The sequence below is a fragment of the Ovis canadensis genome, chromosome 17 (assembly GCF_042477335.2).
Source record: "Ovis canadensis isolate MfBH-ARS-UI-01 breed Bighorn chromosome 17, ARS-UI_OviCan_v2, whole genome shotgun sequence".
NCBI lineage: Eukaryota > Metazoa > Chordata > Mammalia > Artiodactyla > Bovidae > Ovis > Ovis canadensis.
The window spans coordinates 63,242,805-63,270,422 of record NC_091261.1 but is presented as its reverse complement, the minus strand read 5'-3'; the positions used below and the strand labels follow the sequence as shown (position 1 = coordinate 63,270,422).

General features: G+C 37.2%; 1 protein-coding gene across 2 annotated transcripts in view; it reads left to right on the top strand.

Moving 5' to 3' along the window:
* KNTC1 (kinetochore associated 1) overlaps positions 1–27,618 on the top strand; it is a 69,135-nt gene that overhangs the window by 25,865 nt on the left and 15,652 nt on the right. For both annotated transcript variants that reach the window (XM_069557755.1, XM_069557756.1), the window contains exons 22-50: positions 128–271; positions 457–513; positions 617–712; positions 2,184–2,300; positions 2,391–2,534; positions 2,964–3,062; positions 3,758–3,861; positions 4,008–4,107; positions 4,550–4,684; positions 5,501–5,620; positions 7,206–7,278; positions 8,372–8,436; positions 12,359–12,639; positions 13,692–13,864; positions 14,489–14,586; positions 15,154–15,292; positions 15,878–15,934; positions 16,436–16,599; positions 17,277–17,381; positions 17,678–17,806; positions 18,445–18,561; positions 19,601–19,710; positions 21,044–21,251; positions 22,652–22,741; positions 24,371–24,542; positions 24,629–24,687; positions 24,818–25,034; positions 26,201–26,274; positions 27,366–27,576. In XM_069557755.1, coding sequence (XP_069413856.1) covers positions 128–271; positions 457–513; positions 617–712; positions 2,184–2,300; positions 2,391–2,534; positions 2,964–3,062; positions 3,758–3,861; positions 4,008–4,107; positions 4,550–4,684; positions 5,501–5,620; positions 7,206–7,278; positions 8,372–8,436; positions 12,359–12,639; positions 13,692–13,864; positions 14,489–14,586; positions 15,154–15,292; positions 15,878–15,934; positions 16,436–16,599; positions 17,277–17,381; positions 17,678–17,806; positions 18,445–18,561; positions 19,601–19,710; positions 21,044–21,251; positions 22,652–22,741; positions 24,371–24,542; positions 24,629–24,687; positions 24,818–25,034; positions 26,201–26,274; positions 27,366–27,576 — 3,658 coding nt within the window. The remainder of the gene's footprint in view (positions 1–127; positions 272–456; positions 514–616; positions 713–2,183; positions 2,301–2,390; positions 2,535–2,963; positions 3,063–3,757; positions 3,862–4,007; positions 4,108–4,549; positions 4,685–5,500; positions 5,621–7,205; positions 7,279–8,371; positions 8,437–12,358; positions 12,640–13,691; positions 13,865–14,488; positions 14,587–15,153; positions 15,293–15,877; positions 15,935–16,435; positions 16,600–17,276; positions 17,382–17,677; positions 17,807–18,444; positions 18,562–19,600; positions 19,711–21,043; positions 21,252–22,651; positions 22,742–24,370; positions 24,543–24,628; positions 24,688–24,817; positions 25,035–26,200; positions 26,275–27,365; positions 27,577–27,618) is intronic.

Below are 27,618 nucleotides of genomic sequence, written 5' to 3'. Positions count from 1 at the left end.
GCTTTAAGGGTCAGTATTAAATCAGAAAAATATTTCTTGAAATAATTTCCTAATAAGTCTTTCCCTCTTGGGAGGCTCTCAGTTTAAATTTGTCAGATAAATCTTAGTTTCTCACTCTATGATTTAGGCAAACTTTGAAAGCAGATTTGATGTGAAAATGCTTGAGAACTTGCTCAACTCAATTTCTACACCAGTCTCTCTGCAAAAGCTTTGTCCATGGCTTAAAAACGATGTGATCCCATTTGTGAGAAAGACTGTACCTGAAGGACAGGTAAGTTGTTGTCAGTGTTTCTACTCTGGATGATTCAATTTTATTTTTTACTTTATATTGTTAAAGATTAAGTCATGCTAACACCAGGTAGTTCATTTTAGTATCTCTTTTGAAAGATTATTATGGAAGTTCTAAATGATTTCAGTGATTATCTATTTGTACTTTATATGATGTATCTATTTCAGAAAATTCTTGCGAAATGGTTGGAGCAAGCAGCCAGGAACCTTGAATTAACTGATAAGGTAATACCAGTATACTTAGTAGTAAAGAGACATTTCAAGTACTCCCCATTTTACTTTAAAAATAAAAACATTATTTTTAATGGTTTCTAATATTTTTTTAAAGGCAAACTGGCCAGAAAATGGGCTTCAACTGGCAGAGGTATTTTTTACAGCAGAAAATGAATTGGGATTGGCATCCTCTTGGAGTTGGAGTTCCTTGGTATGATACAAAAAAGAAATTTTTAGTAATAAAATATTTGATTCTTTACCGTCTTAGCCTCCAAGAGAGCCCAATTAAAAAGTATTTAATTTATATTAAAAAGTTTGTCTCTGTAGTTAGACATATCTGCCTCTTACATTTTCTTTCTTTGTGTTCTTTTGTTGTGTACATTTACAATCCACAAAAAGGAAAATTAGCTTTTTTTCTTCCTAATGTTTCTGTCACAACTTCAACCTGTCCTAATGCACTGTTTTTTTCTTTACTGAACCAAAGGGAAACAATATATAAACATACTCCTAAGTAGCCTAGTTGGGATTTTATGTATTAGTAGCATTTCATAGTCCTTTAAAAGGCAAAACTTAATAATGCATTAGGATTAGTTTTTAAAAGCTATATCAGGTTTATTTTTATTTAAACTAGTAAACTACTTCTAGTTTTGATTGCCTTTCTTAGACATTCCAACAGTCATAATGGCTTAAGAATCAAAGAATTTTTTAAATGATCAAATTGAAAAAAGGTTGGAACTTTCTGACTGACCAAAAAAATAGTGACGCTAGAAGGAGAACTGAGAGCAGGAATATTGATGTCACGTATAGTGTTAGTTTGAGATTAATGAACTGAATTCATTATTTGGTTTCTAAATTTCTTAAGTTTATTGATTTTTCCCTTCATATTTCTGGAAACTAGAAAGCATTCATTGTATTAAAAAAAAAAGTGCATTCTTGTATTTTAAAAAATGTTCGTTGTGGGGGGGTACCATAATTTAGTTTATAAACGAATATTGAGACACCTCAATATATAATCTCAACTCTGAGGTATCAAGTACTTAAGGACCAGAAGGTGTGACTTTTTGGAACATACGTACATTATGAAATTACACTTATTCCTTAATCCTCCTGCTTTCTGATACAGCAGTTTCTTGTTATTATTTATATTTACTGATGATTATATACTATTAAGAATAAAATAAGAATTTTTTCTGTAGGTTGCAAGCAGTATATTGATATTATATAATCTTTATATGTTATAATGTATAAAGTATATTGATCATTATATATGTTTTTCCACAAGAGAGCTTTTCCTCTTTCTCTTCCCTAATTGCCTTTTATCAAGTGAAAATTCTGTGTCTTGTATATAGCTCTAGGAAATGTCATAGCTTTATATCTGGTTTTCATCTGTAGCTTTATATCTATGTGGTTGGAACATTGAGGACCATCTAAATGATGTTTGTGTACCTAAGTATATTTGGGGTTCTGAAAAAATATTACACTGTATTAATAGTTTTTTCTATTTTTTTAAGAAAGAAAAATTTCAGATTTCTATTGGATTCTGATCTGTTAATTTGTACTAGTTAATTTTAGTTAGACTTATACAAAATTTAAAGGCATAAGTTACTAGTTTCCTCTTATTTGTCTTTCCCTCACACATTTATTTCATATCTGTAACAACTTCAACACTTTGGTTTTATAAGGATAATCAAAACACGGAGGAAGTATGTCAGTTAAGGACTTTGGTAAATAACCTTCGAGAGTTAATCACACTGCATAGGAAATACAACTGCAAATTAGCCCTCTCTGATTTTGAGAAGGTAAGTAAAAGTCTAGATTTATCAGAATTATTTTACCACAGTCAACATGACTAGAGTTTGCATTTATGCCATCTTTATGTTGACATCCAGGAGGATACAACCACCATTGTATTCCGAATGTTTGATAAAGTGCTGGCCCCCGAGCTTATTCCTTCCATCTTCCAGAAGTTTATAAGAGTTTACATGCATGAACATGACTTACAGGAGGAGGAACTGCTCCTTTTGTACATAGAGGTAACTTCTCTTTTTCCTGGATCCGTGCAGTATGTCGTTGTATTAAATGTTTAACTCTTTGAGGAATGTGGATACTTAACATTAGGATTTGTGCAGCGTATTGTTGTTAAGAATGTGAGTTAACTCTGCTACTAATTGACTGGTAACCGTGACACAATGGGATAATATTAGGGCTTTCTGCAAATGGCTGTTGTGAAATAATAGAAGTATGAACAAAGTTTTCTGTGCCATGTAAAACTGAAGACCAAGGTTTTGGCAATTTTGCACTGTTGACCATTGTTCATCATTCATAACTAAGTAGAAGTTTTTGGTTTTTTACATATCCATACAAGCTGTTTCTCTGTATTTATTTATGTGTGTGGGGATTGGTTTTGTTTCTTTGTTTTCTAGTGAGTTTTAAATTTAAACAAAATGTTTGTCTCATTTTAGGATTTACTGAAGAGATGTAGCTCAAAGTTCACCTCACTCTTTGATACAGCCTGGGAAGCAAAAGCCATGGCAGTTATAGGGTGTTTATCTGACACAGATGTAAGTAAATAGTCATCATGTATGTTTTTCTTCTGAGCATTGCATCCTTTCTTAAAAGTTTTTTTTTCTGGCCACAAAAGCAGCAGATACTTTTTGCTGTTCACCTGGAACTGCCGCAACATTGTTAGTTGGCTATATTTCCCAGTACAGAATAAAAGTTTAAAGTTTGAAAAAAATAAATATCAAAAAGCAAAACCAAGAAAAAGCAATACATATTTGTTAGGAAGAATTTGTATAATATTAAAAAAAGAATAAAAAGAAAATAAAATCACAATCACCCATGATTCTTTTTTCTCATGAAAATAAAAAGTGGAAAGTCTTCTCATTCCCACCTGCAGAAATACTGCGTGGATATTTGAATGCATGGATTTCCAGCATTTCTATGGTCTTACAAACATACAGTTTTTAATATATTTATCACATACCTTTATTTTGACTTCACACTGTTTTTAGTCATTATTGTAAAATGTGAATAAAATCATAGAAAAGCCATTTTTAGACAGAGACTATAGAAAATAATGACTTAAGATGTGTGACTAATGGAAGAAATACATGGTTTTGCTGTCAGAAGATGAAATATTCTCGAGTTTCCTTACAGCAGATACAGGGCACCTGCTGTAGATTGAGCAGCATTGTTAATTTGCATGAAACGTAAATCCAAGGGCTAGTCACTGTTGGTGTGTGTGTCTTGGTAGCTCATATTTGATGCTGTGCTCAAGATAATGTATGCCGCCGTGGTCCCCTGGAGTGCAGCTGTGGAGCAGCTGGTGAAACAGCACCTAGAGATGGACCATCCCAAGTAAGATTACAGTCTCCTGATATACTTTTTCGGTGTTGGATAAACTGTTTTGAGTTGAAATTAACATTTTTTTCTGTCCTTTACTGTGTCTCTTAGTATTTCATAACAAAGATAGTCCATGTTAATATCAATAAATTTACTTGTAGGGTCAAGCTATTACAGGAAAGTTACAAACTAATGGAGATGAAAAAACTTTTACGAGGCTATGGAATAAGGGAGGTGAATCTCTTAAACAAAGAAATAATGGTAAGTCCAATAATTGAAGACTCTTTTAACACTTTTGTTCCACTTCTAGAACACCATGGGAAATGTGACCGGGTTTTACATTCTTAAAGATTCATATACCTAGGTTCTTCACTACTTTCCTTTTGTTAGATAGGATGTTAACAGAGTGTTTGATTAGTTATTAAAACAGTAAAGACAACAGATAATTAAGGAGCTAAAGAAGCAGATTACATCATAATTTGTGTACTGTAAATATATATAATTTTTACTTATCAATTAAATCTCAATAAAGCTAAGGGGAACCAAAAAAAGTGAAAGGATTGTCATTAAATTCAGAATACAAATTGTGTTTTAATTCTTCATACAGTTTAGTTTTTGCTACATTCTTTTAATTACATAAACATGATTTCTGGGTTCTCTGTGAGATTTCATAACAAAGAAATATGAATTCTCTCTATTTCAGAGGGTGGTTAGATACATTCTCAAACAAGACGTCCCATCTTCTTTAGAAGATGCTTTGAAGGTGGCCGAAGCATATATGTTGCCTAAAGATGAAATCTACAGTCTAAGGATTATTGACCTGATTGATAGAGAACAGGTGTGAAAGGTTTATATTATTCTTACTTTTATCCATATGTGGTTTCTTTGTTTTGAGTTTTTTAAAGATTTAACTATCAAATTATACAAAAAGACAAGCATTAAAGCAAAGTTATACTAACATTAGGCGTTAGATTGGCCTCTATCTATAGTTTTTTTTCTTTTAAAGTATTTTGTGAGTACCTAAAGAGCTTGCATGGGAGAAGGCAATGGCACCCCACTCCGGTACTCTTGCCTGGAAAGTCCCATGGACGGAGGAGCCTGGTGGGCTGCAGGCCATGGGGTTGCGAAGAGTCGGACATGACTGAGCAACTTCACTTTCACTTTTCACTTTCATGCTTTGGAGAAGGAAATGGCAGCCCACTCCAGTGTTCTTGCCTGGAGAATCCCAGGGACGGGGGAGCCTAGTGGGCTGCCGTCTATGGTGTTGCACAGAGTCAGACACGACTGAAGCGGCACAACAGCAGCAGCAGCAGAGCTTTCATTGTCTTTGGTAGTTAACAAAGCTTAGCTCATGTTTTATGTATGCTATAAGACCCTTTGTTTCCAGAATAGGATGTGGGTTTATTTTTGTATTTTTAAGTGTCTTTATATAATTCTAAAACTGTTAGGCATACCTGAGAATTACAAAGGGTAGTATTTTAATTTTTTTGTTTTCTGTCATATGAAACAATTTTCAGATGTTTAAACCATGGAATCATAATCTGTTTTTTAAAATGATATCATTTCATCTTTAAATAATAAAGTTAAGAGGTAAATCCAAATCATTGCTTCCCAGTACCAGCTGTTTTTTCTTCCTTTCAAACTCTGATTGTAGGGTGAAGACTGTGTCCTTCTGTTGAGGTCTTTGCCTCTTGCTGAAGCTAAGAAAACTGCAGAAAGAGTAATCATATGGGCACGACTGGCTTTACAGGAAGAACCAGATACTTCTAATGAGGTGAGATTTTTACTCAATAAAATGAAGATAAATCCAGTTTTTATGGCTATTTATCAATAGGATAGAAGACAGACTCACAGGTAAGAGTATTTGTCCTTCTCAGTGCTACAGTGGCCTAATATGAAAATCCCCGTTTACTGTGTCAAAAAGTTATCATATAGAAATAAAAAGCAAATATGACTGCCTTGGAGCAGGGCCTCTGTGCCCACACTGAGTAATCTAGGATCTGCAGATCAGAAGGAATAATTAAAGCACCTGTTGGACATAGTTTTCCCTGATGCCTTAAAGTGTAAACAATGTTTTACATTGCATGGGGCATAATCATTACTCTCAAGTAATGTCAGCCACAGAAACAATGTATATCTAATCTGAGAACAGAACCTTGAAATTTAGAAGCAGTTATCAGAAAGCCAATTTAGGATAGACAGATAAGGGACCAAAAACCTAATTTATCCAGGGGAGGTGAGTTTTTAGAACCTTTGCAGATACTTACTTGCCAGTCTTTCTCAGTGATTCACTTCAATCTTTTCCTTTTTTTCCCATTGCAGGCCCCCCCCCCCGCTTTTTTTTTTTTTTTGGAGGTGGGGGCTGCTCCTGGTCTTAGTTGCTGCATTTGGGATTTAGTTCCCTAACCAGGGGTCAAACCCAAGCCCCCTGCATTGGGAGCATAGACCACCAGAGAAGTCTCCACTTCAGTCATTTTTTTACCTTTAGGGAAATGATTTTTTTAAACACCTAAAATTTATTATCCTCTTATTGTTTCCTAAGCATTAAAGTACTTCAAATGGATTACCATTTCTTCCTTATAGTAAAGCAGTAAACATTGCTGTGAAGGAGGCCCTGTTGTTAGCTCCTTACTGATTGAGTTTAGAAACTAAAATTTTAAAATTAGTGGCTTTCCCAAGAGTATTTGGAAAGTGGCAGCGCCTCATTTAAAACTCTGTGTTCTCAACCACCAGCTTCAACTACAACCCATGATCAAAATGTTTGAGTACTTCATATGAACCCGACCCTTACTAAGCCTTTTACATACATCATTTCTTTAAATTAAAGCTTTTCCCAAGTTGGTTTTCTTATCTTAAAAAAAAAACTTTTTTTTTTTCTTTTTTGGTCTTGAGGATAATGATTATTTCTTAGACTTCTGATTTCTATACTAAACAAGTTCAGTTTTTTTAACTTTTCCAGAGAGCTTTATCCAGATGGTTTTCTCAAATAATAAGTATAAGCTTATTAAAAGAAACAAAATCCAAATGCTTATTAATTACAGTGTAACTGAAAGGTGATGTGGGAGATTTGCATATTCTGTAGTTTCCCTAAATCATACATCCAAGAGTCCGTTTGGTATTTCTCGTATTGGGGTCACACAGAGTCGGACACGACTGAAGCGACTTAGCAGCAGCTTATATAGTATTCATTTGTCATCCTTTCCTTGAGTGCCCAACTCCCTATAACACAGACCTTACAACTGTTCAGCCATTTCTATTATTTATTCTGATTCTGTGCTTTTTATGTATTTGTTTATATATGCACTACCTATATAATGGCAGATAGAAGAAATAGACTTCATTTGCATTTCTCTTTTTAGGACAAGGCCTGGAGACTGTCTGTAGCAAAGACATCAGTGGACATTCTTAAAATACTTTGCAACAGTCAGAAAGGTAGTTTCCATTTCTCTTCCCTTACTTTGGTTTAGTTCTAAAATTGATCCTTTTCAGGAGCAGCTATCAGTGACATCTGCCATACTGGTGCACAGGCTCTGATTGTATCTTTTTGTTTGCTTGGCTCTGACTGTATGTTTTCATTCGTTTGTTTGTAATATTTATTTATTTGACTGCACCAGCTCTTTTTGCAGCATGTGGGATCTAGTTTCCTGACTAGGGACTGAACCCGGGCTCCCTGCATTGGGAGTGTGGAATCTTAGCCGCTGGACCACCGATGAAATCTTCTGATTGTCTTGTTTGATCCCACACATTTTTCTTCAGGAAAAGCCTTCCTTGCCTTATTCTTTTGATTAGCAGTGTAAGAGCAGAATCATCTAAGAGTAGCTCATCATTTGTATATACTTCAGTGACTGTTTAATACCAGGCTAGATTTCTCTGGTGCCTTACACTGTTTACTCACATTGCTCATTTACCATTTGATTATGACTGAGGAAAAAACCATTTAACCTTGAACTTAAAACAGTTAGCAAGGGACTTCCCCAGCAATCCAGTGATTAAGAGTCCACCTTCCATGGAGAGGGGGCTCGAGTTTGATCCCCAGTCAGGGAACTAAGGTCCCATATGCCCTGAGGTGTGGCCAAAATGTTTGAAAAAATAAATGTACTATTTCCAATAAGAAAAGTTAGAACAGACGAATAATTACCAAAGTAACTCTCTTGGGGGAAAAAAATCTAGAATTTATTTCAGAAAAATTGCCATTTCTCATGTAACCAAAAAACTTCTCTTTTCTACTTTCAAAGAGAATACTTAGGTTTCTTCTTTTTTAATTGGAGGATAGTCACTTTACAGTGTTGTATGGTTTCTGCCATACATCACCATGAATCAGCCATAGGCTTACTTCTGTCCCCTCCCTCTTGAATCTCCCTCCCTAGATTTCTTTTTGTGCTTACTTAAATTGTCTTCTATCAGAATCTGAAAAGAACTACTGAAGATTTGAGAAAACCAAAGTGAATTAAAATTTTAGCTTTTAAAAATTCTGATACTATCAGAATTTGGATGTCTTCGATAACTTTTAAAAATTGAATTACAGACAATCTACAGAAGGATGAATGGGAAGAAACCTTGAAACAGTTTAAAACTGTTGCTAGCTTACAGGTAAGTTAAGCCATGTTGGACATTATTACCTGGCTAATCAGTGCATTTGACATAAATGATCAGTTCCTCCTTAAGATTTTCTGCACCAGCCTTCAGGAACTTTAGATATACTGGTTTTCCTTTTCTCTTTTTTAAACAAGTAATTTTATTTATTCATTTACTTTTGGCTATGCTGAGTCTTCCTTGCTGTGCAGGGTTTTTCTCTACTTTCCAGTTGCAGTGCTCAGGCTTCTCATTGTGGTGGCTTCTCTTGTTAGCGGCGCATAAGCTTCAGTAATTGTGGTGCAGAGGTTCAATAGTTGTGGTTCCCGGACTGTAAATCATAGGCTCGATAGTTGTGGTGCCCAGGATTAGTTGCTCTACCACTTCAATCCCGAACCAGGGATTGAACCTGTGTCTCCTGCATTGGGCAGGTAGATTCTTTACCACTGTCTCTTTTTTTTTGGAAGCAGCTTTAATACAATATAATTCACACACCATACATCTCATCCATTTGAAGTGTATGTATAATTTGCTAACCCTTTCGATGTACTGCATTACTGTTTAAATCATGGTAAGGTACATACAATGTAAAATTGGCCATTTTAACCATTTTTCAATATACAATTCAGTGGTGATGACTCCATTCACAATGTTGTACAACCATCATCGGTGTCTGCTTTTTATCACCTCAAGCAGAAACTTTGCATCGTTCAGCAATATAACTCCCCATTCCTCTCTTCCTGCAGCGCCCGGTAACCTCTAATCAACTCTTTATCTCTATGAATTTGCCTCTTCTAGAAATTTCATAAAAGTGGAATCATGCAATATTTGTCCTTTGGTGTCTGACATTTTTTGCTTAGTATAATGTTTTCAAGGTTCATTCATGTTGTAGGATGTATAGAACTTCCTTCCTTCCTCTGAATAATATTCCACTGTACAGCTCTACCACATTTTTGTTTATTTCTTGATGGCCCCTCAGTTTGTTTTCACATTGGGGCTGTTGTCAATAATGCTGCATTGCCCGTGGATGTACAAATATCCATTAAGTTCCTGCTTTCAGTGCCTTTGGGTATATACCCGGGAGAGGAATTGCCGAGTCATATGGCAATTCTGTGTTGTTTTAACTTTTTAAGAAATGTTCTCTCTTTTTTGAACTAGTCAGTTGTTCATGTAAGATTCTAACTGTTGATTCTTGACCCAAATACCCGCATATAAGCGAAGGGGAACTAAAGAGTCTCTTGATGAAGGTGAAAGAGGAGAGTGAAAAAGCTGGCTTAGAATTCAGCATTAAAAAACTAAGGTCATGGCATCTGGTCCCATCACTTCATGGCAGATAGAAGGGGAAAAAGCAGAAGCAGTGACAGATTTTCTTTACTTGGGCTCCAAAATCACTGCGGATGCTGACTGCGGCCATGGAATTAGAAGACAGTTGCTCCTTGGAAACCTAGGCAGAGTATTAAAAAGCAGAGACATCACTTTTCTGACAAAGCTCTGTATGGTCAAAGCTATGGTTTTTCCAGTAGTAGTGTGGAGATGTGAGAGCTGGACCACAAAGAAGGCTGAGTGACAAAGAATTGATGCTTTCATATTGTGATGCTAGAGAAGACTCTTGATAGTCCCTTGGGCTGCAAGGAGATCAGACCAGTCAATCCTAAAGAAAATTAACCCTGAATATTCAATGGAAGGACTGATACTGAAGCTGAAGCTCCGTTACTTTGGCCACCTGATACAAAGAGTTGACTCATTGGAAAAGACCCTGATGCTGGGAAAAATTGAAGGCAAAAGGAGAATAGAGCAGAGGATGAAATAACATCACTGACTTAATGGACATGAATTTGAGTAAACTCCAGGAGACAGTGGAGGACAAAGAGGCCTGGCGTGGTGCAGTCCATGGCGTTGCAAAGAGTTGGACACAACTTAGTGACTAAATAACAACTCTTTTTAAACTATATTCTATCAATCGTTTATGCCTTTTTTAAAAAACCATTTTGATTTAAGGTATCTGTATAGATTATTTAATTCCAATGACCCTGAATGATGGCTAATAGTAGCCATCACTTACTTAGTTCTTAGCATGTACTATACATGATTCTAGGGGCTTCTCATGTGCTATCTAATTGTCAGAGTAGCTCCCCACAGAGGTTACTATTACCATTCTCCTTTATAGAGGAGGAACTTGAGAAACCATAGTGTTTCAAAATATTGTGAAAGACAGCAAATTTTATGTAGAAACCGGTCCAAAAGATGACTATCTACTTCATAATGTCTTTTTTTCTATATAGTTTCATTCTAGGCAGTTTGCTTTTTCTTGAAAATTAATTTCTGTTCACTTTGAACGGATTAACTGTCTTCAGATGTGAAATTTGAAATTAACTTTATTTTGGCTCCAGGTCTTTCCTAATGTGAAAAGACTTTGTAAATAGAAGGGCTATCAGGGCTCGCCGATAAGTAGGAAATGGAGTACATACAAGGATCTCTTTGTGAAAACTTGAAGTAAATGGCAAATGTAACTCTCAACTGTTTTATCTCGAAGTATTAAAAGAAGAAATAATTTATCTCAATTTATTGTACCACGGTTTCTCAAAGAATAGCCTATGGAATCCCAGGGGTCTCTGAGACCCTCTCAGGGAGTCCATCAGATTAAACCTATATTTATAGGAAAAATAAGAAGTGATTTGTTCTTTCCATCCATATTCTCTCATGAGAGTAGCGGGGTTTTCAGAAGCTTCATGCTGTGATAACATTGTCACTCCAAAGGCTGATAGAATGTGCATTTTTATATGCTCATGTATTTTAAATTTTTGTTTAATTTCTAATACAGTAGACATTGATATCTCATTAAAATTTGGGGGAGGGCCCTATTTTGCTTTTTGGTTGTGCTGGGTCTTCATTGCTGTGCAGACTTTTCTCTAGTTTCAGAGAGGAGGGGCTACGCTCTAGTTGTGATGCTCAGGCTTCTCGTGGTGGCTTCTATCGTTGGGCTCTTGGGCGCACAGACATCAGTAGTTGCAGCTCCTGGGCCTAGTTGCTCCTCGGCCTGTGGGATCTTCCTGAACCAGGGATCAAACCTGTCTCCTGCACTGGCAGGCAAATTCTTGTCCACTGAGCCACCTGGAAAGCACCCCTCAATAGTTTTTAAGAGTATAAAGAGGTGCTGCACCCCTAAAGTTTGAGACCTTCCATTTTAAACAATAGATGTCTTCATGTAAAGCACCCAGGCCAGGACTCAGCATGAGTTAACTTCTCCAAATTCTTGTTACATTTGAAAATTGCAGATCTTTTAAAGCAACAGTTTTGATCTAAGCAAAGCTGTGTTTAGTTATGCTACTATTTGTGGAGCATTCCTTGTGCCAGGTGTAGTGGGGAGAGGCCAAGGATGCTGCTAAACAACCTCTTGTACCCAGACAGCCTCTGCAGGAAACAGTTATCTGGCAGGTAGAGAAACGCTGCTCTAAAGTGTGGTGTCAAAAAAGTCCCCCTCACTTCCTCTTGGTGCCCTTCCTCAGGCTTCAGGAGGACTTTTTTTATTGGGTTGGAAAAGTAAATCCTAGTTCTGGAGTTAGAAGCCAACCAGGAGTTATTACAGAAAACAGCACAGCTGGCTTCTTCAAGCTGCCAGGGTGGAATTGCACAAACCTAGTACTTAACCCCTTTCTCCTTCTGTTCAGGGTTAGGTTTAGAATTACTGAGAATTGCAGTAGGTTTAGAATTACAACAGAATTACTGAGCCAAATACACTCAGCAGTGTTGAAGTTAGGAAAACCCTGGGTGAAAGTGATATTTTCCCCAGTCCCAACCTTTATATAAGTTACTTTTGAAATATAGAGACTTAAATTCTTAATTTACAAGGGAGAAAAGAGAGATTCATGACACACCAGTGATGTTCAGCCATGGATGAACTGAACAGACATGGGGCTTTGTCTCGCTTGCCTTACTGCAGGAGAACTTTGAGGTCTTTCTTTCATTTGAAGATTACAGCAAGAGTTCTCTGGTAGCAGAGCTCCGGGAGCAGCACATTAAAGCTCACCAAATTGCACAGGCTAAACACAAACCCTATAGGCCAGCAGAGCCCCGGGCTGCTGAGGAACAGAGGCTGAGCGCTGAGTCCAAGCTGCACCGACAGGCGCTGACCCTGCAGGTGTCCAGGCAAGAGCTGGAAGCCGAGCTGACCTTGAGGGCCTTGAGCGATGGGAACGTAGAAGCTGCCTTGAGAAAATGCAGGTGAGTTCTTAGTCCTCAGATCACACAGCTCATCAGAAAGGAACACCGACTTCATTTATTTCTTTGATGATAAGGATAGGGTTGGTGGTAAGTCAGAAAGAGAAATACAAATACCGTATATTAACACATACATGTGGAATCCGAAAAAATTGGTATAGGTGCTCTTATTTACAAAGCAAAACTAGAGATACAAGCATAGAGAACAAGCATACGGACACCACGGGGAATGGGGGAGGGGGATGAGTTGGGAGATTGAGATGACACATAGATACTACTGATGCTATGTATGACATAGATAGCTAATGGGAACCTACTGTATAGCACAGGGAACTCTGCTTTGTGGTGACCTAAACGGGAAATCTGGGGAAGGCAATGGCACTCCACCCCAGTACTCTTGCCTAGAAAATCCAATGGACAGAGGAGCCTGGTGGGCTGCAGTCCATGGGGTCGCACAGAGTCGGACACGACTGAAGTGACTTAGCAGCAGCAGCAGCAAACAGGAAATCCAAAAAAAGAGAAAAGAGTATATGTATGTATCTATACTCATATATATACAAGAGTATATGCATGTATATATAAAGAGGATATATGTATACATATAGTTGATTCACTTTGCTGCACAACAGAAACTAATACGACATTGTGAAGCAACTATAATTTAATCAACAATTTTTTTTAAAGCTATAAGCCTAATTTTCAAGAAGCAATAAAAAATGTAAAAAGATAGGTAGGGCTGGTGACCCTTTCACTTCCGCAGAAATGACTCTTGGTTTCTCACCCTGAGAGCCTGTCTTGGTCGCCTGAGTCAGAAAGAGGGAGTGTAGAAGTCTAGTAACTGACCCTCAAGTATCTGAGTGGTTCAGATAACTGAACCATTGAGTGTAGGTCATCCTGCACTACAACACTACCCCAAGCGAGTTTTCACTGTAGACTGTGAAAACATTTAAAGACATTGTACATGCTGGTAGTGATTATACATTAGTCCAAGTAAGGCAAACACATCTGCTTCCCATGTGAGTGTTCTAACTTCTGATACTGGCTTTCTTCTAAAGGGACTTGTTTAAATATCACTGCAATACCGACACTGGGCAGTTCCTGTTCCTGACGTGTCAGAAGCTGTGTCACATGTTGGCCAGTGGTGTTCCAATGACAGTACCTGTGGGTCTAAATCTTCCCTCCGAGATACACGAGCTTGCATGCCAGGCTGCCACCATCTGCAGTCCAGGTGACAAGATTTATAATCTACATAGTTTTATGTTCTCTGCTTCATTCCATTTTTGTGTAGCTAATGCTCTCCTCTTACAACTGGCCATGTGAAGGTATGGAGAGATCGTTACCCCCTTTCACAAAGGGGCACTTATAATTGAATCTCTGTGGGGATTACTATTTTTAAATATTCCCAAAGTTAGCAATGTCATTAAAAAAAAATATTTATTTATCTATTTGGCTATGCCAGGTCTTAGTTGTAACAAGCGGGGTCTTTAGTTGCAGCGGGTGAGAGCTAGTTCTCTGATCAGGGATCGAACCCAGGCCCCCTGAATTGGGAGTGTAGAGGCTTAGCCTCTGGACCACCAGAGAAGTCCCAGCAATGTCATTTCTGATTGTTGACAATACTCATTTTCAGGGGATGGTGAAATTCCTTTCCTCCCCATATCTGATCTTACTTTCCAGTCAAGCTTAAGAAAAATATTGACCTGTATTATTTAGGGTAGTCAAAGCTATGTGAAAACCTTTCTGTCTACTTTGTGGCCTGTCTTAGGATTTTGAATGATAATTATTAGAAAGATTTGTTGTTGTTGTTATTCTAAACACATAAAATAATAGTTTAATGATTTTTCTCCACTTTCAGATTTTTTACTGGATGCCTTAGAACTCTGTAAATATACTTTGATGGCAGTGGAGCTTTCCAGACAGTGCCAAATGGATGATTGTGGAATTCTCACGAAAGTAAATTGCTCTGAATTTCTTTCCCTTAAACAAAACCCCAGCCCAATCCATTATACACCACTTTTAAATTATTTGCATAGTTTATAAAAATACTGAATCAACCTCTTATATTTTCTTACTGTACACCAGAGAACTACTTAAGGACGTGAGACCACTTCTCTTTTCTAGTCACATTTATTGGCTTTAATTTGCTGCACTCTTTTGAAACAGTGGGCCTCAAACAAGGCATCTCTGGACATTGTCCAGAGTAACTATTTATTTTATTTTATTTTATTTTATTTTTTGGCCTCACAGTTTGTGGGATCATCCCTGACCACGAGTGGTACCCGGACCCCCACAGTGAACATACCAAATCCTGACCACGGGACTGCCAGGAAATGCCCTGAGCAATAATTTAACTTAAAGCAGCATTATTTTAAGCCCTCGATCAGAAGAAACAGACTTTATAGTCTGGCTAAAATTACACTGGGCTCTAACAGGTCTGATTCTGGATTCTACTCAGTGAAGAGGGTATCTGTGTCCCACAGTGTCCTTATCTATGTGTTTTCGGTATACTTTGATATTTAGACTTCTTTCGGAACTCATAAAGATCCATATGAGGAGTGGTCTTACTGTGACTTCTTCAGTGAAGATGGAATAGTTCTTGAGTCACAGATGGTGCTCCCTGTCATCTATGAATTGATTTCGTCACTTGTACCTCTGACTGGTAATTCTCATCTGTAATATTTTTTTCCTGTGTATTTCTGGGTTTGGAACTGGAACTACACACAGTAACATGGATGAATCAATTGTAGGCATGAGTGTGTGCGTGCTAAGTTGCTTCAGTCATATCCAACTCTATGTGACCCTGTGGACAATAGCCTGCCAGGCTCCTCTGTCCATGGGATTCTCCAGGCAAGAATGTTGGAGTGGGTTGCTGTGCTCTTCTCCATATTACAGGCATAATGCTGAACAAATGAAGCAAGGAATAAAAGAATACATATTGTATGATTTCATTTACATAAAGAACAAGCTATAAGGAGGCCATGCTGTTGGAAATGAGGATAGTGGTTACTCTTGGGGGGTTGACCAGAAGGAGACAAGGGGGCAGTTTTTGGGAGCTCTTAGTGTTCTGTTTCTTGGTCTGGATGTACACTTTTCTGTGTATTTTTCTGTATGTATACTTGGGGTTTTTTATTTTTTAAGTAGCAGATTGCTTTAGAATGTTATTTGATAAGAGCACAATATTAAAGTATCCCTGGGACTATGTGTTCTATGAAAGAGTTATTATTGAATTTATTCTGTTTTGTAGAAAGCAAGAGATATCCCTTGGATTCTATGAGTTTACCATACTGCTTCGCCAGTGAAGGTATTTGGCTTCAAACATGTATAACCACTGTTTCAATTTTGTAAATATGCCAGTACAGAAAGTTCTTTAAATCCTGAGTATGAACCTGATACAATGTCCTAGTTTCTTAGTTACTACTGTTACATTGTTACTCTTCCAAACAGTCAGGAGAGTGGGTCATTTGGCTTATCTAGTGTTAACTTTTGTGAATCTGTTCTACACTTTGGTCTTCCAAGTAGAGAAATGGTTTTCTTCAGCTCATGACTTAAGGCATCTCAGAATAAGCAAGTTAAAATCAAAGTACCTCCATACCCATGTACTTAACTATTTCCCGGTTTCAATCAGACCTCTTGTTAACTCTCATTTACTAACTTTGAGAACCAATTCTATGACTATTATGTGCATTGAAGAAGTAGACCGTCCCTGAAGACAGTTTCCAAATATGGTCTTTGTTTTAAAAAAAAAAAATCTAAAGATTAAAATACTTTTATTCAAGTAAAATTCTTTTTTATCATTTCACAGGAGACAGCCTGATGTTACCTGTTATCAATTCCATCTCTGCCTTGCTTCAGAACCTTCAGGAATCTAGTCAGTGGGAACTGGCCCTAAAATTTGTGATTGGTTCTTTTGGTACCTGCCTTCAGCACTCTGTGTCAAGCTTCATGAATGCCAGTTTGAGCGAAAAGGTATTATTTCGAGAACAAATACTTTCAGTTTGCAAGAATATAGATACAAAAGCACTGTTAAACAATGGAATTGGGGCCCACGTTTTCCCATTTGGCGTTGTAGTGAGGAAATGGATTATTTGCCAGGTTTAGGAAACATCTGTTGAACATCTACAAAAATGTATACTTGCATTTTATCGGAAATTGTCCATCTGCTCTTTGTTTTTACTGTGGCCGAAACTATTGTAATTATTACCTGACAACATTATGAAAAGACTCTAGAAGACAAGGTATCTATCGATAACTTGCTTATGAAGCTGGTCTCAGAAGGAATTGCATTCATTTCTACTACTCTAATTGATATTTACTAAATGCCAGTTTTTCTTTTTTTAAAAAAAACAGCTTTATTGAAGTACAGCTTTCAAAATTTAAATGCACGTATTTTAAGTATGTCGACCAATGTATTTTCACCTTGTCGCCAACATATAATCAAGGTACAGAGTATTTTAAAAGGTTCTATTTTTGTCCTTTCCCAGTTAATTCCCCTTCACGTCCCAGCTTTCTGTCATTATAGATTAAATGACAGTGCTGTTTGCATAGGATGGTGAATTTTCAAAGTTCCTTAATATTTAAGGAAAGTTTTCAAAGCGCTCATAGAAATGGACCTGAGGATTCTTTCCTTTTTTTTTTTTATTAAGTTGTTTGAAGAGGCCCCATTAGTTAAATCCAGGCACCTTGTTATGGAATTGAAAGAGAAAGCTGTTACGTTTATCAGGGGAAATGCCACCACACTCTTGTACAAAGTGAGTATTTGTTTGTGCTAAGTTCCTCTCCCGCCCCACTGCCCCAACCCTGACTGCTTCTGAAGGTGTGCTCTGTCACATAGAACTTGCTAGAGTTGCTTTCCTTAAATTTGTAATAGTGATAAAAGACATGAAATCTAAGCAGCAAGTCGGAACTATTTTACTATAAATAACTTTTTGTGCGATGCTTGTTCTTTCTTAGTCTAAAATGAAATTTAGTGGCAAATCAGCCATTAGAGACCGAGTTCTGTTTTAATTGTGAGGAACTTGCTTCTCCAGGTGCTTTATCCCTACAGGTATTTAATTGTCGCCTGGTGGATCTCGACTTGGCACTGGGGTACTGCACTCTCTTACCGCAAAAAGAAGTCTTTGAGAATCTCTGGAAGCTCACAGATAAAGCATGGCAGAATTATGACAAAATATTGGTATGACCTAAGGAGGCACACCTTTGGTTCCTGAAGAATTGAAGATTTAGCAAAAGAAATAAAACTGGCCTTGCCACCAGATTTTCAAGATTTAGCAGAAGCATCATCAAGCTAACTCACATGGTTTTTATTAGCTTTTCCTTAACTAGTGACACACCAGAGATTGCATATGAAGATCCTAAGCATTGCTTAACCCAGGGAATTGTATTTTTTTATTTCCTAAATCTGTATGCAGCCACAGAACCTCACTGCCTATACTTATTCTAGTGTATTTGAAACCTTAGATTCACGGGCCAGTTCTTTTTCATAGGACAAGTTTAATGGATGCGAAACTTGTCTTTAATGTTTGTTTTAAAATTTGCCCTTTGTGGGGATTTTACTTGTAGTATAGCTCAAATTGGGCCTTTTCTTATGAAAGAAATCCAGACTAAATTTATGGCATCACACTAAAAGCCAAGTTACCAAAGTAATTATTACCTAAGTGTAAGTAATGATGGTTTACAAAGCAACATGTAACATTCCAACTGTTACCATAAAGAAAGACTGAAGATTATGATTTTTATCGTTGAGTTTTGCATAAAAAGTATCAAAACATTGTCTATTTGCAACTGAATTTTAATTCTATTTTAACTTTTTAGGCAATATCTCTGGTGGGCTCTCAGTTGGCCAGTCTCTGTCAGGAAATAGAAATGAAGTTTAAGTTCTGTGAACTCAGTACTGATGCCCGGTGGGGTATTCGTCTTAGTAAACTTGGTGTGAGTATTCTTCAAGTGCTGTGAGGTTTCATCCATTCTGATAATTACCCAGTTGAAAAATGTAAAACAAAGGACTCACTGTCCTTTCCTTTTGGAGAGGTTGCTTAAGCTCATGCTCAGTGACTTAAGTTGTGTCCAAATCTTTCACAACCCCATGGACTGTAGCCCACCAGACTCCTCTCCTCTGTCCATGGGATTTTCCCAGCAAGATTACTGGAGTGGGTTGCTGTGCCCTCCTCCAGGGATCTTCCCCACCCAGGGATTGAGCCCATGTCTCCTGCTTTGCAGTCAGATTCTTTACCACTGAGCCACAAGGAAAGCCCTTTGGAGGGGTTATATGTAAATATAAACTATGGCACATAAGTTTTAGGTAAATGAAGTACCCACATTTTCAATCTCAAAGAAATAAGGACCTTTTGCCTCATTTTCATTTTGCTCTATTTTTAAGTAAATTAGAAGCTTGATATTTCATCTACTAAGCCTCCTCATTAGGAATGTATCTAGTATTAATTGACATTTAAAGCTATTCCAGGGCAGCCCTTTAACATCATACTTTATTGTGTGTTAGTAAGTTAAAGATAATATATGTAAGTGTAAATACAGGTGTACTAAGCTTCAGCAACTCCTTCCAGGAGAAGTAAGTGGCCCTTGTTTTTCAATTTGCAAAAACAAAATCCTGTCGTCTTTACTGTGAATATAAAGCATTTTATTTTATTTGCAAATAGTTGGCTTATCAGGAGTGGAACCACTGTAGAATATATTTTGAATATGTATTTTGAAGCCTCATTCCTATTCCAGAATGGGACTGTTTGTTGCTAACTGCCATACTTTAGTGATGAAGCGCCAGGGGTTAGTATGACTGAGATTTTGGACCTGAAATTTCAGAGTGATGCTCAACTTGAGTAATGTAAAAGTTGAAGGAGCTATAGAAAAATGTTTCTCTGTAAAATTGGACAGTGAAAGGGCACAACACGATGGTACCGTTATTCTGATACATTTCAATTTAGCAGGTTTTTTCTTTTGCTCTTATTATTTCTAGATTTCTTTCCAGCCAGTTTTCAGGCAACATTTTCTCACCAAGAAAGACCTCATCAAAGCTCTCGTGAAGAATATAGATATGGACACAAGCATCATTCTGGAATATTGCAGGTTATTCTTTAAACCTCAATGGTATTTTTGCTATTAGCGTTACAAACTGGTAATCCTAATGAGAGAACACAGTGATTAACAATAATTATTACACATGACCCATGACCTCTGATGTTTTCTTTTACTCAGCCCCACACTGAGTAAATCCAAACCAGATTAAATTCTCTTATATCACCTTTTAAATTCACTGTTTAGTGTTTTCCCAGCTTGCCTCATGATAAGCATCACCTAGGGCCCTTAGTTAAAAATACTGATTCCTGGGTCCCTCTGTTGGTTCTGATTCAGTGGATCTGAGGCCAAGGACTCTGGTCTTAATAGGTGTTCCAGAATCCAGACCATTTACATGGTCAGAGAAGCTTGGGATGTTCTTCCAAGCAAGTAAACTTCTGTATCAGATCAACTTAGGGGCTCAAAGCAGTCTTAAATTAAAATTGGTGGAAAGTATGATTTAGGGAGAATTTTTTTAAAAAAATAACTTAAAAAATCTAAGAATAAATGTTATAGATACAGCTTAGTGTAATAAGAACAGTCAAACAATTTGTAATTTACATTTGAGTTTTATCTGTCTGATAAATTTAGGTATTAAATCTGCTGACCCATTATTAGTTTCAAAGTGGTTTTCCACACATCTCATTTCACTTTTATTGTATATTATCACCAGTTTACGTATGAGTGAACATACCCCTCTCAGGTGCCCTGCGCGAGGTCAGATAATAAGTGATCATTTCTAAAATACCACGGATGGCGTAACCCTCACCCAGTTTGTGACAGATGAGTGGAATCTTGAGTTCTTGATAGTGAGACTGCTGAGTGCCCTTCCTCACCAGACAGGGATCTAGTTCTTTGTCCTTGCGGGTGGTGGGGAGTATTGTCCCTGGCTGTCACCATCCTGGACTTGCAAGTCAGGATGCTACTCATAGCTCTAAGTAGCTCTGATTTACCTATACTCCAGTGTAACAAAACTGCCATTCTTCAGTTTGGACTGCTGCAAAGCCAGAATGAGGTACACACACACCCTCTTCTTTTTTAATTGAAACTGGGAGATTTTTGCCTGTTGTTTTCTGGTATTGACCTCCTTTGTGAAATTTAAAGAGCTCTAATTCTGTCAGGCTCATTTCACCATCTTTATGCTCACATGGCATCGGTGATTTTTCTTTGGTTGACAGTGACTCTTTTGCCTCAGGCAGTCCCACTGAATAAATTTAGATGACCTTTAGAATTTCAGGGAATGACTTTAAAATTGTCGTGTGTAAACCTGAGTTTTCTGCGAGAAGCTCTGTCTACAAAGGCACGCATTCTGGGAGATTCATGTATAACTGAATGCTCATTTCAGCACGTTTCAGCTGGATGCTGATGCGGCCCTTCAGCTGTTCATTGAAACACTCCTCCACAACACGAATGCCAGCCAGAGCCAGGAAGATGTGAGCGCAGGATCCGCAAAGCAGCCCCGCTCCAAACTCCTGGCCAAAGCCCTCGAGATGGTTCCTTTACTGACAAGCACAAAGGATTTGGTCATCAGTCTTAGTGGAATACTGCATAAGGTAGATGAATGGTGAAATGAATGCATCAGGTCATTTCAAACAGCCCTCCTACCCTTAACTAATTAGGTATATATGGTAACAAATTGGAAAAGTAAGTCCTATGTTTTTCTGTAAAGTATTTTCAGAAAATTTTAGATTTCTGTTTTCTTATTATAATTTAATATAGTACTTTTCCTGTTTTCCCCCTACCCAAATAAAAATAGCCCTTTTTTTCCAGACTTTTAAAAATAGCACACATTCTTTGAAAAAGATCAAACTACAAAGAAGGGTATAAATCAAAAAGTAAGTTTCCCCATAATCCCATTCCTATAAATAAAAAGTTAATAGTTTGGTAGATATCTTAGATCTTAGACTAAATATACTATCTTTTTACTCTTTTTTTCATTTAACATATTTTACATGTCAATAAATAGACATCGCTCCCATTTTTGGTAGTTATGTATTTATTATTCCATTATGTGGATGAAATATCCTGTGTTTAACCAGGCTTTTATGAATGGACTTTTATATTGCTTGCAAATTTTAATTACTCTAAGTTGTTACAAGGAATATCTTCATACACACATTTGTGCTCTTGTCTGATTTTTCTTGTTTTTAGGGAATCTTCTAAGAATTGGAACTTTGAGGTCAAGGGGTAGTTTGATGGGGGAATGAAGGTGGATGGATGGGGAAATAAAATTATATGACTGCAAGAAATACTTCAGTTAAAGTTTTGTCTGTCATTCAGCCAAAAATAATATAGACCAGCTCAAAATTTATAGGTACTATAGAAATCATCTTCTCACTTTGTTCAGTGTTATTATTCATGTGAATTTAGTTGCCATTTAAATTTTTTTATTTAAGTAATGGTATGTGGGCAGAAACGGAACAAAGGAAATATTTCCTTTCTCTTTATATGCATATATAGATACCACCCAGCTAGTTTTTGTAGCTTGTATGTGATTATAGCTGTAATGAAGTTCTTTGAAAAGGTTTTACTGGGAGGCCCACACTTTTAATTATGTCATTTCCAAAAAAAGGTCAGTTTTATCCTGTTCTAATTTTCTCATCATAAAAGACAGAAATAGAATTTTAATTTAAAAACCTTATAAAATAGTAAAATTTTTATATGTTTATTTTTCTAGGCTTTTAGTCCCTTAAGAACATTTTTCTTTATTCAACCAACTTTGCCTCACACAGGTTTTTTAAAAAAGAGCTTTCAAGATGTTTTAAAAGCACACGTGTTTATTCTAAGAGTTGATTTTAGAGATGAGAAAATGTTAGTTCATTTTTTAAAAGAATAATTTAATACGGTAATGCACTGAGGTGTTATATTTGTAATCTGTGCCGATGAACATAACTGGCAACATCAACTAGCCTGGCAACATCTTTAGTTTTGATGTATTTTTGTTTTTATGCAGTTGGATCCCTATGACTATGAGATGATTGAAGTTGTCTTGAAAGTCATAGAAAGAGCTGATGAGAAGATAACCAACATTAATATTAATCAGGTAAAACAAATATATCATAGATTTTAAATTTATGTTTTAAATTTAGATCATTTTTTAAAAATTACTGTTATTTGGTGTCTTTCTGAACTGTTCTCTGAGCTCCTTTGAAACTGTACATTTTTTTTTTTACTCTATTTCCTTTTCTTTAAAGGGATACAGAGTAAAAAGAGTTTTTTATTCTCCATGCTTTATCTTATTTTATTTTTTGGCCACGCCTTGTGGCATATAGGATCTTAGTTCCCCAACCAGGAATTGACTCTGCACCCCTTGCATTGGAAGTATAGAGTCTAGTACAAAGTCTTAACCACCAGAGAAGTCCCCTCTCCATGTTCTATCTTAATCCAATTTTTACTCTACAGGGGCAATTTAAAACTCGCCAAAAGTACAAAGCCATTAAAAGACTGATATAGAAGAATTAAGGCAAAAATATTTGTCATCTGGCAAAAAAATCCCAAAGCATGTAAGACCCAGAATCAGATTTAGCTTTCTATATTAGATAGGTCCTGGACTTAATTCTATTTGAGTACTTGCAGTAACTTACTGGGCTTCTTCCCTGGTGACTCAGATGGTAAAGAATCTGCCTGCAGTGCAGGAGACCCAGGTTCAGTCCCTGAGTTGGGAAAATTTGCTCGAGAAGGGAATGGCCTCCCACTCCAGTATTCTTGCCTGGAGAGTCCCGTGGACAGAGGAGCCCGAGAGCTACAGTTCATGGGGGCTCGAAGAGTGGAACACGACTGAGCAACTAACACTTTTTTTAGTTAACTTCCTATTCTTTTACATATTTTGGTCATAGGAACTTATATATTTTCTCAAATTAGCTTTTAAAAATCAAAAGAAAATGGGTTGATTTAAAAAATAGTACAAGCCCCAAGGATTTCCCAGGCGTTCCAGTGGTTAGGATGCAGCACTTTCACTGCCGGGGTTCAGTTCCTGGTTGGGGAGCTAAGAACCTGCAAGCCTTTAGGTACAGTTAAAAAAAAAAAGTTATACGAGCCCCCAAAATATAAGAGATAAACTTAAAAGAAGATGCATGTGTGCACAGTCGCTCAGTCGTATCCAACTTTTTGTGACCCCGTGTAGTGTAACCCACCAGGCTCCTCTGTCCGGGGGATTTTTCAGGCAAGAATACTAGAGGGGTTTACCATTTCCTTCTCCAGCAGATTTTCCTGGCCCAGGGATCAAACCCATGTCCCCTGCATTATCAGGCATATTCCTTATCACTGAGCCACCTGGGAAGCTATGGAAGCCCTGAGAGAGGACATAGAGGATTGATTTTAGACCTACTGCCTATGTACTTAGAATGAAATCGAGTATTTCTAAGATACATCTAAAACTATTTGAAGAGACTATAGAGAACTTCGAACTGTGGAGTTAAGACATCCCACCAGCAACAGCATTGTGGTGGTTTAATTTCCAGTGGAAATTAGTGTAATTTCTTTAATAATCACAAAAGTTATGGTTTAGAAGAATAGTATAATCGTTTAAAAGGTAAAACTACTAAAGGTTTTGATCATCTTTATCAGGAGAGACTGTCCCAGGAATGGAATCCTGTGATGGTATAGAATTAAACATAAAACTCTTAACAATTAGTTTAATCTCACAGGAAAAAACCTTTTTATTTTAATACAGGCACTAAGTCTTCTGAAACACTTGAAGTCATATAGAAGAATTTCTCCCCCAGTGGACCTAGAACATCAGTATATGTTGGAGCACGTCATAACTTTGCCATCAGCTGCCCAAACTAGACTGCCTTTTCACCTAATATTCTTTGGCACAGCACAGAGCTTCTGGAAAATTCTCTGTATGTTCATTAACCTCTTTTGAATTGTTCTGAATAGTCAAAACCTTTTCCATAGGTAAATCATACTATCTTTGTTTCCTTTCCAGCTACAGAACTCAGTGAAGAATCCTTTCCAACCTTGCTCTTAGTTTCCAAATTAATGAAGGTAATGGGTTAAAACTGTGAAAGTGGTATCTTTGTTCTGTAATTCTTTCAGCCCCTCTGCAGAAAAATTTATGTAAAGCCTGTAAAAGTGAGCATATAAGTCAGTCATAAAGCTTTTCCCTTCTTTGAAGTTCTCTTTGGACACTCTGTATGTGTCTACAGCCAAACACGTATTTGAAAAAAAGCTGAAGCCCAAGCTCCTGCAGTTAACACAGGGCAAATCCTCGACACTGATTAACAAGGAGATAGCCAAGATCACTCAAACCATCGAATGCTACCTGTTGTCCATAGTTAACCCAGAGTGGGCCGTAGCCATCGCCATCAGTCTTGCCCAGGATGTCCCAGAAGGTATGGATTCTTCCTTTAACTGAGCTTCAAATGGTTGGCTGTGTTGTTTTTGTAACTTGTAAAAAAAAATGATGCTTCTTTCATTTCCTTCTCTTTCTTTTAAGGAGAAGAAGTATGATAGCTTAGAAATGTATGGGCTGTCCAGTGGTTAAGATTCCATGCTTCCAGTGCAGTGGGAGGAGTTTGGTCCCTGGTCAGGGAGTTAAGATCCCACATGTTGCATGGCATGGCTAAAAAAATTTTTTTAATATAAGTAAAGAAATATATTTGCCCCCCTGTCCTCACTTGTAGCACTGTCATATGTTAGAGAGGCACCAGTGAGGGGACTTCCCTGGTGGTCCAGTGGCTAGGACTGTGCTCCCAGTGGCAGGCGGTCTGGGTTCAGTCCCTCGTCAAGGAATTAAGAGCCCACATGCTGCAACTCGAGTATTTTTGAGATAACATCTAAAACTATTTGAAGAGAGTATAGAGAACTAAGAGTTCAAACGCCACAACTAAAGATCCTGCCTGCCACAGCTAAGACTTAGAGCAGCTAAATAAATACATTAAAAAAAAAGAGGCACCAGTGAACTAAGCAAGATGCTATGTTGCTTGCTTGGGGCTTAGTGCCAGAGGCACTGCCCAACTTGAGTATAAACTCATACCCTCTCATTTCCAATCATACGTACTTTCTATAATGAAACCTTAGACACTGTCGCGTGGTCAAACAGGTACACAAACACTTATTGCCATGTTTTCAGTTGTAACAAAAGTCGAAAATAAGTAATTTTTCTAAATGCTCATTTGTCAAAAACTGGTTAAAAAAAAGAGTATTCATAGAATAGAGTACTATGTAGCTGATATCTGAGATATATATTAAGTGAGAACAGCAGATTATGTTCCATATATGATCTTATCCCATTTGGGATAAAACGCTTGTACACACATGTGCACACTTGCACAGAGAACTTCCAGAGGAATGTAGAGGTCTAGGGAATGGAAATAGAAGCTGAAGAGATGGCCCTCTGTGGACTGCTTCCTACTTTGTCTCCTTCTGTCCTGCTTAAATTGTTTTTTTTTTACAATCAGTATGCCTTTCTGTTGTTTTAAAACTGGCTAATTTGACTAAAATACATAGTCTTGAAAGGATTATTATTTTCTTTTAAGTCTTTTCTTTATCTCTTTAGGTTCCTTCAAGATGTCCAGTTTGAAATTCTGCCTGTATTTAGCTGAGAGGTGGCTCCAGAATATTCCATCTCAGGTGAGTCTGAACTGTAAGATGGAAGGCCCTTCTTTCCTTCTTTCTTAAATTGAAGTATAGCTGATTTACAATATTAGTTTCAGGTGTACAACATACTGATTCAAAATTTTCATGGGTTACACTCTGTTTATAGTTATCATAAAATATTGGGTTATATTCCCTGTGCTCTACAGTATATTCTTGCAGCCTATTTACTTTATTCATAGTTCATGCCCCCCTCCCAGCTTTCCTCTCCCTACTGGTAAGCACTAGTTTGTTTTCTCTATCTGTGAGTCTATTTCTGTTTTGCATATATACTCATGTGTATTTTTTAGATTCCACAGATAAGTGATGACATCATACAATATTTGTCTTTCTCTGTCTGTTAAGCATAGTACCCTACAGGTCTGTCCATGTTGTTGCAAATGGCAAAACTTCATTCTTTCTTATGGCTGAATATATTCCTTTATATATATATATATATATATATATATATATGTATGTATGTGTATATATGTGTGTGTGTGTATATATATATATGTATACACCTCCAGTACACTTGCCTGGAAAATACACACACATCACACAGAATATCTTCTATAGCTATTTTTCTCTCAGTGGACACTTAGGTTGCTTCTGTATCTTTGCTATTATAAATAATACTGTTATGAGCATTAGGGTGCAGGTTCTGCTTTTTTTTTTTAAGGTTCACATTTCTATTTCTTTTTTAAAACTTATTTTTAATTGGATGGTACTTGCTTTACAACATGGTGTTGGTTTCTGCTGTACCACAGCGAGAATCAGCCACAAGTATACATATATTCTCTCCTTCTTGAACCTCCCTCCCCTGCCCTCATCTCACCTCTCTGGATTGTCAGAGTCCACTTTCTTTTTAAGTTAAGTTGTGCTCTCTAGCATCCCTTGTCAGCCCACCCTGGTGATAGATATTTTCAAGGGTTGGGGACCTAAACTGGAGAAAGAAGATGAGGCTTGGTGTAGATACTAAGGTTGTGTAACTAAGGCAGGAAGGGACCTTGATTGATAAAGATGGATTCTTAGTCTCACTGAAGATTTAGAAAACAAGTTTCTGTTTGCTTGGAATTTTTTAAAAGGATGAGACACGTGAAAAAGCTGAAGCTCTGTTGAAGAAGCTTCATGTTCAGTACCGGCGATCAGGCACGGAAGCTGTGCTCATAGCCCACAAGCTAAACACTGCAGAGTATTTAAGAGTGATCGGAAAACCAGTACATCTCATTGTCAGTCTGTACGAACATCCCAGCATAAATCAAAGAATTCAGAATTCATCTGGGAAAGATTATCCTGGTGAGGGCAAAACTCTTTTTGTATCTTTCCATCCAAGGAGTA